This window comes from Panulirus ornatus, chromosome 48 (assembly GCF_036320965.1).
Source record: "Panulirus ornatus isolate Po-2019 chromosome 48, ASM3632096v1, whole genome shotgun sequence".
Classification (NCBI taxonomy): Eukaryota; Metazoa; Arthropoda; class Malacostraca; order Decapoda; family Palinuridae; genus Panulirus; species Panulirus ornatus.
The window spans coordinates 23,516,324-23,529,453 of NC_092271.1; the positions used below are offsets into that span (position 1 = coordinate 23,516,324).

General features: G+C 45.9%; 1 protein-coding gene across 1 annotated transcript in view; it reads right to left on the reverse strand.

Moving 5' to 3' along the window:
• The window catches only part of LOC139764019 (corticotropin-releasing factor receptor 2-like), a 69,979-nt gene that overhangs the window by 19,305 nt on the left and 37,544 nt on the right, over nt 1–13,130 (reverse strand). The window contains exons 4-5 of the mRNA XM_071690487.1: nt 12,858–12,949; nt 5,077–5,183 (exon numbers count right to left, since the gene is read on the reverse strand). Of these exons, the coding sequence (XP_071546588.1) occupies nt 5,077–5,183; nt 12,858–12,949 (199 nt within the window). The remainder of the gene's footprint in view (nt 1–5,076; nt 5,184–12,857; nt 12,950–13,130) is intronic.

Consider the following 13,130-nt stretch of genomic DNA (forward strand, 5'->3'; position numbering starts at 1 on the left):
AGAATCGTACCGTCGTGCTCAAGGATCGTACTGTCGTGTTCAAGGATCGTACCGTCGTACTCAAGGATCGTACCGTCGTGCTCAAGGATCGTACCGTCGTGCTCAAGGATCGTACTGTCGTGTTCAAGGATCGTACCGTCGTGCTCAAGAATCGTACCGTCGTGCTCAAGGATCGTACCGTCGTACTCAAGGATCGTACCGTCGTACTCAAGGATCGTACCGTCGTACTCAAGGATCGTACCGTCGTGCTCAAGGATCGTACTGTCGTGTTCAAGGATCGTACCGTCGTGCTCAAGGATCGTACTGTCGTGTTCAAGGATCGTACCGTCGTGCTCAAGGATCGTACTGTCGTGTTCAAGGATCGTACCGTCGTACTCAAGGATCGTAGCGTCGTGCTCAAGGATCGTAACCGTCGTACTCAAGGATCGTAGCGTCGTGCTCAAGGATCGTACTGTCGTGTTCAAGGATCGTACCGTCGTACTCAAGGATCGTAGCGTCGTGCTCAAGGATCGTAACCGTCGTACTCAAGGATCGTAGCGTCGTGCTCAAGGATCTTACTGTCGTGCTCAAGAATCGTACCGTCGTGCTCAAGAATCGTACCGGAGCAAGATCGTACCGTCGTGCTCAAGGATCGTACCGTCGTACTCAAGGATCGTACCGTCGTGCTCAAGGATCGTACCGTCGTGCTCAAGGATCGTACCGTCTTGCTCAAGGATCGTACTGTCGTACTCAAGAGATCGCACTTTTATGCTCAAGGATCGTACCGTCGTACTCATGGATCGTACCGTCGTGCTCTAGAATCGCACAGTCACGCTTAAAGATCGCAACATCTCGCTCATGGTATCGTAATGACAGTCCATATTAAACTGCGATTAATATGACTAATATAATCGACTTGGTGCAACCCTCACGCTGACGTCTGTTAGGATCCGATCCTACAGGCCTCTTTGGGAATGCCTTCTCAAAGGAAACAATAGCTCTAGCTAGGTCATATTGATGCGTACTTTGTATGTAGGAAGGCGATAGGGAGAGAAAATGGGTATATCAACCTGAGAGAAACATATCAGTCGTGAGCTGATATCTTGAGAGGTTAGCGAGCCATGTGGTCATGATTATCGAAAGCCTTTGGAGATCAGTTGCTGTAGAGTGTGAGGAAGAGGCTGCATACCTACGAGTATTTACGTTGGGATGTTGAGCCGAAAAGGCATGGCTGGAGCGTAGCGCTCACAGCACAAACATCTGGAGTTACGAAGAACGAGTGGAACGAGTTGTATGTTGCTAAGCGTTTGGATGTTTGTGGACTGAATGCCAACAGAACTCCTGTGCGGTCGTGGCAGGAAGAAAAGACAAACGCCTTGGGCCAAGGGAGTGAAAAAATAGCGTCCACTGAAGCCTTGGCTCACTCCATAGCCGTCACTAACCCTTCCAGGCCGGGTAGCACCGGTAATATACCTCCCTACCATAGTAGGTGACTGCCTTCCTACCACCCAGCACCGACCAGAGGGACAGAGACTGTGTATGTGTGTGTGTGTGTATGTGTATGTGTGTCAATCTTACCCTAACACCTGGTGCGCCAACGTCCCTGAGGAGAAAGTAAATGGCCCCGAGAGAAGAAAGTAAGTGGCCCCGAGAGATGAGCGTAAGTGGCACAGATGAAAATACTGCCCACAAGGTGCCTGGAGCAGGAGGAGGAGCAGGGGAAAAGGTGCAAAGTGGACAGGATAAAGGTGCAAGGCTACAGACTCAGCTGTAATCCACAAGGGGACCTGTGAGCTCGCTTATAGTACTCCACACGGGCCCTGTAAGCCTTTAAGATCGCTTACAGTATTCTGCAAGGGGGCTTGCAAGTCTGAGGACTGAGTTCTGTAAGCCGGGATTGTAAACCATCTCGCATTAACCGCAGCGACTCGTGGAGCTGAGGCGAGAGGGTTCTGTACGACAGAATATCAGTTGTATAGAACCTGTGTTGTGGTCTGCAAGGTCTACTAACTATAACTCTATCTGAGAACTATACTCCAAAGGTTCTATATTAAGATAATAAAAAAGATAATGATAGTAATTACATGATAAACGGCTCGTCACGTAAAGGGTTGGGGAGTCTTAGATGAAGAAGAAAGTTTTTTTTTTTTTCTTTTTCGTCTTTTCCATCCAGGATTAAACCTGATGAGCTGATGGACGTCCATAGAGCTCTGGCAATAATGGCAGAGAAGGTGAGAGAGGTAATTTGTTGGAGTGGGCAGATAAATGGTAAAAGTCTCTCTCTCTCTCTCTCTCTCTCTCTCTCTCTCTCTCTCTCTCTCTCTCTCTCTCTCTCTCTCTCTCTCTCTCTCTCTCTCTCTCTCTCCTCTCTCTCTCTCCTCTCTCTCTCTCCTCTCTCTCTCTCTCTCTCTCTCTCTCTCTCTCGTGTACGGAGGAAAGATACGCATCTCTACATTAGACAATGAAGTGTTCCTCCTGTCTTGCACCTCGGGATGTTTTGGGACGGAGGAATCAACGATTCGCTGGAGGTAGGCAGGAAAACAGGTGACCAGGTAGCCAGACAGCCAGCTAGGTAACCAGACAGCCAGCTAGGTAGCCAGCTAGGTAGCCAGACAGTCAGCCAGTTAGGTAGCAAGACAGCCAGCCAGCCAGCTAGGCAGCCACACAGCCAGCTAGGTAGCCAGCCAGCCAGCAAGGGAAAGTTATGAGGATATCGATCGATTTTGGTGGATTGTGGGATCAAATGGAAGAAATTGAAATGAACTTCAACACGGGAAGATATTCAAAACACGAGAAAGTTTTCAGCTGGATGACAGTATAGACACACACACACACACACACACACACACACACACACACACACACACACACACACACACCAGGTATTTTCAACGGAATCGTCTCGTGTTAAAAACATAATTAGCGTCGTTGTCGGCCCTGGACATCAAAGAACTCGACCCTAATTGTCTTTTCGGTTCTTTTCACTGCCCCTTCCAATATACCCTGCAGTGTTCTGATTGGCGTTCGAGTCTGGACAACACATATCGTCCTCCACCTACCAAGATAATGGTTATCGCGAACGAAAAGACGTGTGTGTGTGTTTGTGTGTGTGTGGGTGTTTGTGTGGTTGGGATGACGTAAGGCGGTCGTGGTATGACCGATGATAAAGATAACAGATGAGGCAATAGATACGTCTGTCGCACCTTCGTTCGCCGTCGACGTAAGGATTCCACTGAATCGTTTGAAGGTGTGAGTGACCGCAAGACGAGAGAGACAGACACACACAGACAGAGACAGACAGACACACTGAGAGAGACAGACGGAGACTCATGTCGTACCTCATACAGCACATGGTGGCCAGTCCTCATCTTGTGCCATCCCTCACGGCCCTGCCTCACACCATCACCGTCACCAGACGTAACCCATCAGCCTCACACCACATGTCCCCTGGGATCTTGTCTTCGTTACTTTATGCACATCATTTTCTGCCTTTTTGTCATTGTTATATATGTGTGTGTGTGTGTGTCTAATACTATTGGCTCATCGTATCTCTTCACGTCAGTAGATTATACAATGAAGATTAGTTTTCTCTCTCTCTCTCTCTCTCTCTCTCTCTCTCTCTCTCTCTCTCTCTCTCTCTCTCTCTCTCTCTCTCTCTCCATCACTTGCTCATACGTCAAAACTTCGTCCATCCTATGAAAAAAAATATATATATACATATATATATATATATATATATATATATATATATATATATATATATATATATATATATATATATATATATATATATATATATATCATGAGGTAGAGGGAACAAAAGAATACGGTGAAATTAATTTAATCCTGACTCCCTCCTTCCAGACAATCACATGGACGACCAAGATAATAAGATCAGCTCAAGCCGCCGACTCTCTCTCTCTCTCTCTCTCTCTCTCTCTCTCTCTCTCTCTCTCTCATGGGAGATATAGGGTCAGCGAGCCAGCCAGCCATTACTGCCTGTCATAACATGGTACTTTCACCTCTCTTCTCCTCTCACACAAGGCTGAGACCACTCACTGGTGACAGCTAATCTCATTTCAGTATCTCCGTGACCCAACTGACCATTCAGCTGCCCCTCAACCCATTTTCTTTCCTTCTGTCTCCCCGCCCCCCCCTCCTATTTTTTTTTTCTGGGAATTCCAAGATGTCCAGATATGATATCAGACTTTGTTCTTCTGGCCTTTAACAAACGTTTTACTTCCATTACTTTTCGTATTATTTTTCGAATGACTGTGTTTAGTACGTGGGAATCTTAATAGCCACACTTTTTTTGCCTTGAATTTGCGTTCGAAAGGAACTTCATTTTACCAGTTAGGGACGCCAAGTGCTTCCCAGCGTTCTGTAGTCCACCTCATTAGACATATACCCATCTGAAACTACACTCCCGAGGTATGCACGAGTCACACTTTCTACTCGTCCATATATATATATACATATATATATATATATATATATATATATATATATATATATATATATATATATATGTGTGTGTGTGTGTGTGTGTATTCCTATACTATATAGATAAGATAAAAAAAAGTTATTGATAACAGAAGGATGATGAGAGATAACAACGAAAACGAGAGATGGAAATTCGGGAAGACAAAAAAAAAAAAAAAACAGGAATGAAGAATTTTCGTTGTTGAGCTACAGTGGCGAAGCCTAGACGCGGTGTGGCCGACCCCGTGTGTCCACCGTCCCTCTTGGTAATGTGACAGTGAGGGATAATAGAGGAGGAGGTGGTGGCCATCAGGAGCCGCGGGAAGGGAGAGCTAGAGAGAAGGAGGGAGGGAGGAAAGTAGGTAAGAGTGTCGTGCAAAGAACGTTGTGGTGAGTGGTGGGCAAGTGGAACTGGAGATGAGAATGGTGGCAAGATGATGATGAAGATGACAGCAGTGGTAGGCAGGTGGCCATACTGAAGGCAGTGAAGATTATGATGTTTATATATATATATATATATATATATATATATATATATATATATATATATATATATATATATATATGTGTGTGTGTGTGTGTGTATGTGTCAACAGGCGTGGGGGTCGGACTTACCTGAAGTAGGTGAAGATGAAGATGGTGATGGTGAGAGTGAGGAGGGAGAGGAGGGCGCCGATGAAGGTGATGTATCGCACGGCGTCCACCACGCCCGCTGACCCCACCTGCCGAGCAGTACACCTGAGTCACCATGGGAGAGAGAGAGAGAGAGAGAGAGAGAGAGAGAGAGAGAGAGAGAGAGAAGTAGGTAGGTAGGTAGAGGGGGAGAGAAAGGTAGAGATACACAGAGGAATAGAGACAAGAAAAAAAGATAGAGAGAGAGAGAGAGAGAGAGAGAGAGAGAGAGAGAGAGAGAGAGAGAAGTAGGTAGGTAGGTAGAGAGAGGGGGAGAGAAAGGTAGATACACAGAGGAATAGAGACGAAAAAAAAATAGAGAGAGAGAGAGAGAGAGAGAGAGACAGAGAGAGAGACAGAGACAGACAGACAGACAGACAGACAAAGAACTCAAAACAGAAATCATCACACGTTATACTCTAGTCTCAACTCCATCATCATGCCTACAGACACGTCCCACAACATACGGTAGACTCCACCAGTACCAGAACTCACCTGACCACCTGTTGATCCGGGACCGTCCCATCCTCCGTGGGTGATGACAGGTGGAAGAAGACTCCCCGCTCACCCCACCCACCATCCAGCACAAGGAGACTTAATCCATATACAAAACTTACGATGAACAGCTGTAACTCTGTGGTTACTCTACGTTCCCTCATAGCCCTTCACTAAAGGTCTTTTCTACAATTTCGTGGCATGACTCAGGCCTCTCTGACCTAGCTATCTATCTGCCTACTGGGTGAGGCCGTCCAGGCGCTGATGGTAATTACAGTCTATCGTCTCTTGTGTATGACTGACCAGCTATCGTTTGGTTTCATTGGTATCCATTGTCAGATATATTCGTTCGTCGTGCAACGAATACTTTAAGATACTTGTCCATAGGTGAATGTGGAGAGTATTATGATAGAATCCTAGTAGGTCCCCCCCCCCCCCTTTATCGGGGCTCCCAAAGCTTCAAGGCTGCACTCCACTCAGTAGCAGGGTATAGTGGGCTCCTTCGTGGGTGTGTGTGTGTGTGTGTATGTGTATGTGTGTGTGATCTGTTGTAAAGTCAACCAAGCCAAAAGCTTCGCAGGAAAAAAAAGAGTATCGTAATGTCACGTCTTACCAAACAGGACCATTGCTAAAAGCAATGTGATTCAATTACTCTCGCATCCAACATAAGAACCAAACGCTTCCGGGGGAGGAAAATTGCTCTTGAAAAAAAAAAGAAATACAATCTATTTGCATCATTCAATTAAATGTCAGCGAGGGAGTCGACTTACAGAGTGAAGCTGGTTTTATTTTGCGCCATTGGCTGCAAAACGAATAGATAGAAATATATTAGTCCATTGTGCGCGCAAAAACCCAATCGTGGTCTCACGAATTCGCGTTAATGGTGGTAAGAGGAGAGAAGAAATTATCAATAAATCGTAGAAAGTCATGTTTTTGGTCTCGAAACCAGATATTGTGGTGTGTGTGTGTGTGTGCTGGAGGGAAGGTAAGGTAGGGAGGAGCCATACGTGAAATGGTGTGCACAATAGACCAGACCTGGCCGTCAATAGCTAGGGATGTGGTCAGAAGCTGAGGAAGGTCATCTCGTCGGACCTTTGTCCGACACCCTGAGCACAGTTATATCTTCTCCCTGCTTCCTGTAGTTTAGTTCCGCAACGGTTCCTCGCTCCCTCCGCTGGGTGAAGGTGGACGAGTCTTTTTTTTTTTTTTTTTCACTCGGGGAAAACACATGACAGATGCGTACCGAGAAGCTGAAAGTAGCCATGTATAAGGAGGGCATTCATTCATCAAATTGTCACCTCCAGTTGACGCCAAGGATCTAGGGCGCTTTTATTGACTTACCACTCCTTCGGCACAGCCCTCCTCATCTGTGAGAAACGAACGAGACAGCTCGATCGATTAGCGAATTAGGAGGACGCCAGCGCCCACACACACTATCAGGAGGGAAGCCACTTACTTGGTTATCTCCCTTAGATTATGATGTATCGCCCTCGACCCACAACTGCTCTAAGAGACTTGACGACAACTGCCTGACGCACGAGGCTTCTGTTGTGATGGTATGGTAGTCGTGTAAGGGAGTGGCAGTTTAGACAAATTATGCCATTTACGGGATAATGACCCTCTTCTACCCGAACATTCTATCTTACATACCAGACTCCGCTGTCTTTTAGGCGCGTCTTTTGCTTGTAAGGTCCGTATGGGAGGTCGACCCCCACTGGTTGGCTTTCAACTCCGTGGAATGTCGAGATGTTGAATACTGACGAGTGAGTGATCTAATATCCTGAGAGTGACGGAGCGAATCATCACCTCCAGAAACCGATGAAATCAGCTCAGATCTCAAGCGTAGGCCTGGGTATCTACAAGGTGTCCGCTGAATCATTGTCCTCATCCCTCACTAGCGTGGTGCACGGAAATTATGCCCACTGGCGGGAAGAGAGAAGCCAAGCCAAGTGAAAAATAACCCTGAAGTCTTGTTGAAGTTTCAGACAACGTTGGGAAACATTTCAGTAGGTTCTGTTCCTCTCATTGGGTTTACTTTGCTTTGTTTCCGTCCATTATTTCCTCTTCCTCCCTCTCTTCCCGCACTCCCAATCTCTCTCCCTCCCCCTCTTTTCCTCTCCTTCCCTCCCATCCCCTCCACTGGTCGTTCTAGCCAGACGAAACGAACCAAGGTGTCGACCTGGAGTTTAAATTACTTCGCAGAATTCTACGGAAAGCGTTCCTTTCATCCATTGGTCACCAGAGTCACACCCTCATTCTCTCTCGTTATTAACTTTTCCTGGTCGATTGTCACCGTGTATTTTAGCGGATTGATTTACACACACACACACGGTGGGCTTCGGCTCGCTACCTTTGACCCTTGGCCGTTTATCGACCAGCCCAGCGGGTTGGATGAACAGATCCGTTGGCCCGCACACATAACGTATAGAAGGGAGAGAGAAGACCTGTCTTTTCTAAACGAAGGGTAGCCAATCACTTAAGTGCAGTCCTTCGTCAGATGTCAGAGCGAATCATTCCAAAATCAGGTGAGATTCTCTCTCTCTCTCTCTCTCTCTCTCTCTCTCTCTCTCTCTCTCTCTCTCTCTCTCTCTCTCTCTCTCTCTCTCCCTCCCCCCAAGCGTAAACCTCGCCAACACGGTGTCCATCATCACGATGCAGGAGTATAATCCCAGTTCTCAACTTTCCCTCGCACGGTACTGTGCCAGACGCAACACAAGTGTGGAGGTGAGACTGTGTTGCTGGAAGATGAAACTAAGAATTATTGACAACTTGTTGACCGCCCAAATAACGACAGGAGAAATTTGATCCTAATCTCCCTCCGTCTATTAGGCTTATTATGGTTCTTTCCTTCTCTGTCCTTTCCATCTTCTTTACCCTCCTGTCCCTCCCTCTCTCCCTACCACTGTTCCTACACTGGTCGCCCCATTTTAGCGAGGTAGAGAGCGGGCAAATGCGCATAACGAGAGGCTAATTACATTCACAAAATTCCATTGGAAATCCCTGGCCCCCATTTTAACTCAGTAATCCTCTCACTCCCCTCATTAACCCTTCTTAGCCGCTTGAAATTCCATTCTGAATGAGAAGTTTACACCGTACACTCCGGGTCACCAACCCTGTTGCTTAGCTCGCCATGGTGAAGGCTCATGACCCTTGGATTGATTCTAGTTATGCCATATCTTCTTTTAAGACCATTTACATTGGTCGATTCACATTGAATTGTTTAGTAAGACTATACTGAGCCTTCAATATTTCAATATATATATATATATATATATATATATATATTCATACTATTTGCCATCTCCCGCATTAGCGAGGTAGCCTTAAGAACAGAGGACTGAGCCTTTGAGGGAATATCCTCGCTTGGCCCCCTTCTCTGTTCCTCTTTTGGAAAATCAAAAAAACGAGAGGGGAGTATTTCCAGCCTCCCGCTCCCATTTATATATATATATATATATATATATATATATATATATATTAGAAAATCAAGTTTCAAGCTGGAGAAACATTTCCCCGTCAGGCTGCAGGAAGAAATCCCATATTTTCTGTATGAAGGTCAGCAAACCACTAATTCGGAATCCTGCATCTGACGCTAGAGCAAATTCTCATTTGAAAACCAGATGAAATTAATTCTACTTCAAGCCCCAGCCTCGCCTACACGGTCCCTCTCATACTGAAGGGAATTCGTCGCAAATCTTATTTCCCCTCACTCGCGTGGTTCACAGTAGACCTAACAGTCGTGAGGAGATTAGATTGTGTTCCAGGGAAAAGGAAGACAGGAATATGAAAAATGTAACACTGATACATTGTTGATGGTGCAGATAGCGTATAGTAGTACGTTATTGGAGTCTTTATCCCTCACAGCGGGTCTTGTCTATTTTTATTTTTCTGTCTGTATCATTTCCTAACCCTCTACTCTCCCTTCTTCCCTCCCTCCCTCTACTGCCACCTCGTTCAGCTAGACGAAACGGAATTCATTCGTAGAACTGGAATTTGAATGACTTAACGTAATCTCATCGGCAGCCTATCTTCAAATCGCTGTGTCCCTTCCTTATTTAATGTCACTCGACCCTCTCTCTCTCTCTCTCTATATATATATATATATATAACCTTTCCTGGTCTGTTGTTACTTTGCTTCAGCAGGCTGATTAATACACACGGGGCTTCATATCACCTTCGTTGACACTTGGTTGGTGATGACCGGTGTTTGATGCTGTTACAAACAGCAAGTTGAGAGGTACACACTTTCGCTCCACTGTCTCTGGCGTCTCCTGGACGCGCGACATTATCAGTAAACTGAGTATAAGAATCCGATACTTCTGGCTTGTCTTTTTCTCAGAGTTAATTAGCAGCAATTTGCCAAGCAATTAGCATAGTCTTTATTGGGACAGCTTGTCCGTAAACTTTGGTTGGAGTGGGTGGGTCTTGACCTAGTTGGCTTGGCCTTGACTGACACCCCTCACCCATAAGCCAGGAGGCTGGGCCTTCACCCAGATGGCTCATCTTCGTCCCACTAGCATCCCCAATCCCTTCTTCATCGTCCTCCCTCACAGTGAAACAACGCAGTGGTATAGAGGCATAGTGATGACTGTATCACTGTGGTATAATCATCATAGACCTTTAGTGACATAGCAGGATAGAGATACAGTAGCGGTACAGAAGAGGACGACCTCAGAAGCTTTGGATGACCCCCTAACGACAAACCCTACACGAGATTATGACGACAAATAACGACCTGTTCACGACCCCCTGGACGACCCATTCTGGTTACCGAGACGCTTGTTATCCCCGAACACTAATGAGTCTCCCAACCAACCAACTCCCCTTACTTCTGATCGTAGATCATAGCATATAATTACTCCAACATACCCAGCGTACGGTAATTGGCTGACCCAAGTGTTTAAACAGATGGGTCGGGTGGTGGCAGGGGTAGGACAAACCAGATTTGACCTCCCGTCTGAAATACGGATAATCCCCTTCGACTATTACACGGAGATCTGATGTTGAGCCGAGCGTTTAGGAGTGCTCGACCCACCCTTGATTAATGGGTCCACCTTCAAGCTTCGAGAAATGTGATTTTATCGTGTTTTAGAACAAATGGTCGAGTGATTAATAAGAATTTACAGAGGGAGTTTGTGTGTAGCCCCAGCAAGACTGACCACAAGGCAAAGTTTAATAGAAAAAGGGAGTATACTGGGGTCGACGTGCTGTCAATGGACTGATCCAGGGCAAGTGAAGCGTCTGGGGTAAACCATGGAAAGTTTTGTGGGGCCTGGATGTGGAAAGGGAGCTGTGGTTTCGGTGCATTACTCATGACAGTTAGAGACTGAGTGTGAACGAATGTGGCCCTTGTTGTCTTTTCCTAGCGCTACCTCGTGCACATATGGGGGGAGGGGGTAGTCATTTCATGTGTGGCGGGGTGGCGACGGGAATGAATGAAGGCAAGGCAGACAGTATGAATTATGTACACACACACACACACACACACACACACACACACACACACAGACACACACATTGTCATTGAATACGTAATCACCATTACATTAGGAGACAGTGGGTCATCAACCTATCCAATAAATGAAACATCGACTGATGCAACTAGTAATGTATTTGCTGAACATATCAACCAGTTCATCACCTTCATGATCAACCTTCTGTAACATCAGTTAACTACCCGACACGTTTGCCTGTTCGAGTTGATGCATCTGTAAACACGTACAGTAAATGATATAAAAAAAGAATGTTCAGGAATGCCTTTAAAAAAAAAAAAATTCCATGCGGTGTAAAGCGGTAGGGAGAAAAAATATCGGTAATTGCGATCGGATTATGGGCCTCCGATATCAGGGTCACAGCTCTCTCTCTCTCTCTCTCTCTCTCTCTCTCTCTCTCTCTCTCTCTCTCTCTCTCTCTCTCTCTCTCTCTCTCTCTCGGGATTTGACGTCATACGAGTAATATATATATGTATGTGTGTGTGTATGTATGAGTGAGTGAGTGAGTGAATGAGTGAGAGAAAGACAGAGTGAGAGAGAGAATCACTGATTCAGAGTAAACTGTCTGTACTCAGATTCTAATTAACCATAAAGATACACCGTGATAAAGCCATTGTAGATAGAGCTGAATACTTGCGAACGAATACAGTTGTCGTACATTAGATATTCTGTTTGACGATGCAGATGAGGATGGAAATAGCGGCCTAATCACTCTGGAGGTCACCTGTTGGACGGAGGTGATTGGTTGGTGATTGGATTTGATTGGAACTGATTCGTAGTGTTACACATTTCACCCATGGGAGTCAGCTGATTGGGGAGGAGTGAGTTAAGTTATGGGAGAAAGAGAGTGAATTGGGGGTGGGGGGAGAACTCCGCCCATTTGAGAGTCAATAGGCTGCATTTAACCCGTTGACAACAGCAAATTGGGGGAGAACACCTATTTGAGAGCATATAGGCCACAGTTAGTTAAACCATTAACGAAAGAGGAAATTAGGGGAGAACTCCACCTATTTGAGAGCATATTAGGCCACAGTTAATTAAACCATTAACGAGAGAGCTAATTGGCTCTGCTGAATCAATGGGTAAATAACGACCATGTGGAAATAGGGACCTCCCCACAGGAAGTTTACGAAAAACAAAAAATATGGAATAGAAAATAAGAAAGGAAAATAAGAAATTTGTCGAATCTAAAAAGGAAAATAAGAAATTTGTCGAATCAAAAGTGGAAAGAAAAAATAGGGAACACAAATGAATGAAGAATATAGGAACGAAAAGGAAAACCAATGGAAATATTACGATCAGTTTAGGGTAATTGGCCCTATAATGACTCGTTAGGAATCTCACTGTTGTACTGATGCTTGAGACGACCTCCAATGACTTGTGCTGACCTGAGCCGAAACACCAAAATGCCTCCAACTACTCGGGCTGACCTCCGGGGGATGACCTTTGTCCTGCAACGACCTGGATTACATTGAATTGACCTGAACTGACCTGTTAAGTGATGTGGCGGGACCCGTAGTGATCTGTATTTACAGTAGTAGGCTGTGGTGACCTGCAGAGGCTGCTGACCTGTAATGACCTGACTTTTCCCCAGGATGACTTGATGAGACCTGGACTGACCTGTGATGACTTGCATAGACCCAAGGTGACTTGGACCTGCCTGAGTTGACCCAAGATGACTTAAACTGACCGGCGGTGACCTGGATTGGCCAACCTGGGGGGGTGACCTGGACTGACCTGGTGTTCTATGACGCTGAGACACTGGGAGTAATTGGTCCAGCCTCCCCACAACCACTGGCCAGACGGGTCACACTCGCGGTACGCCATCGCTGAGGAGAGGAGAGGTACGGTACACTAGTGGTGATGGTGGTACACTCATCATGGTGCGGTACACTAGTGGTGATGGTACACTGATCATGGTACGGTACACTAGTGGTGATGGTACACTGATCATGGTACGGTACACTAGTGATGATGGTACACTGATCATGGTACGGTACACTAGTGGTG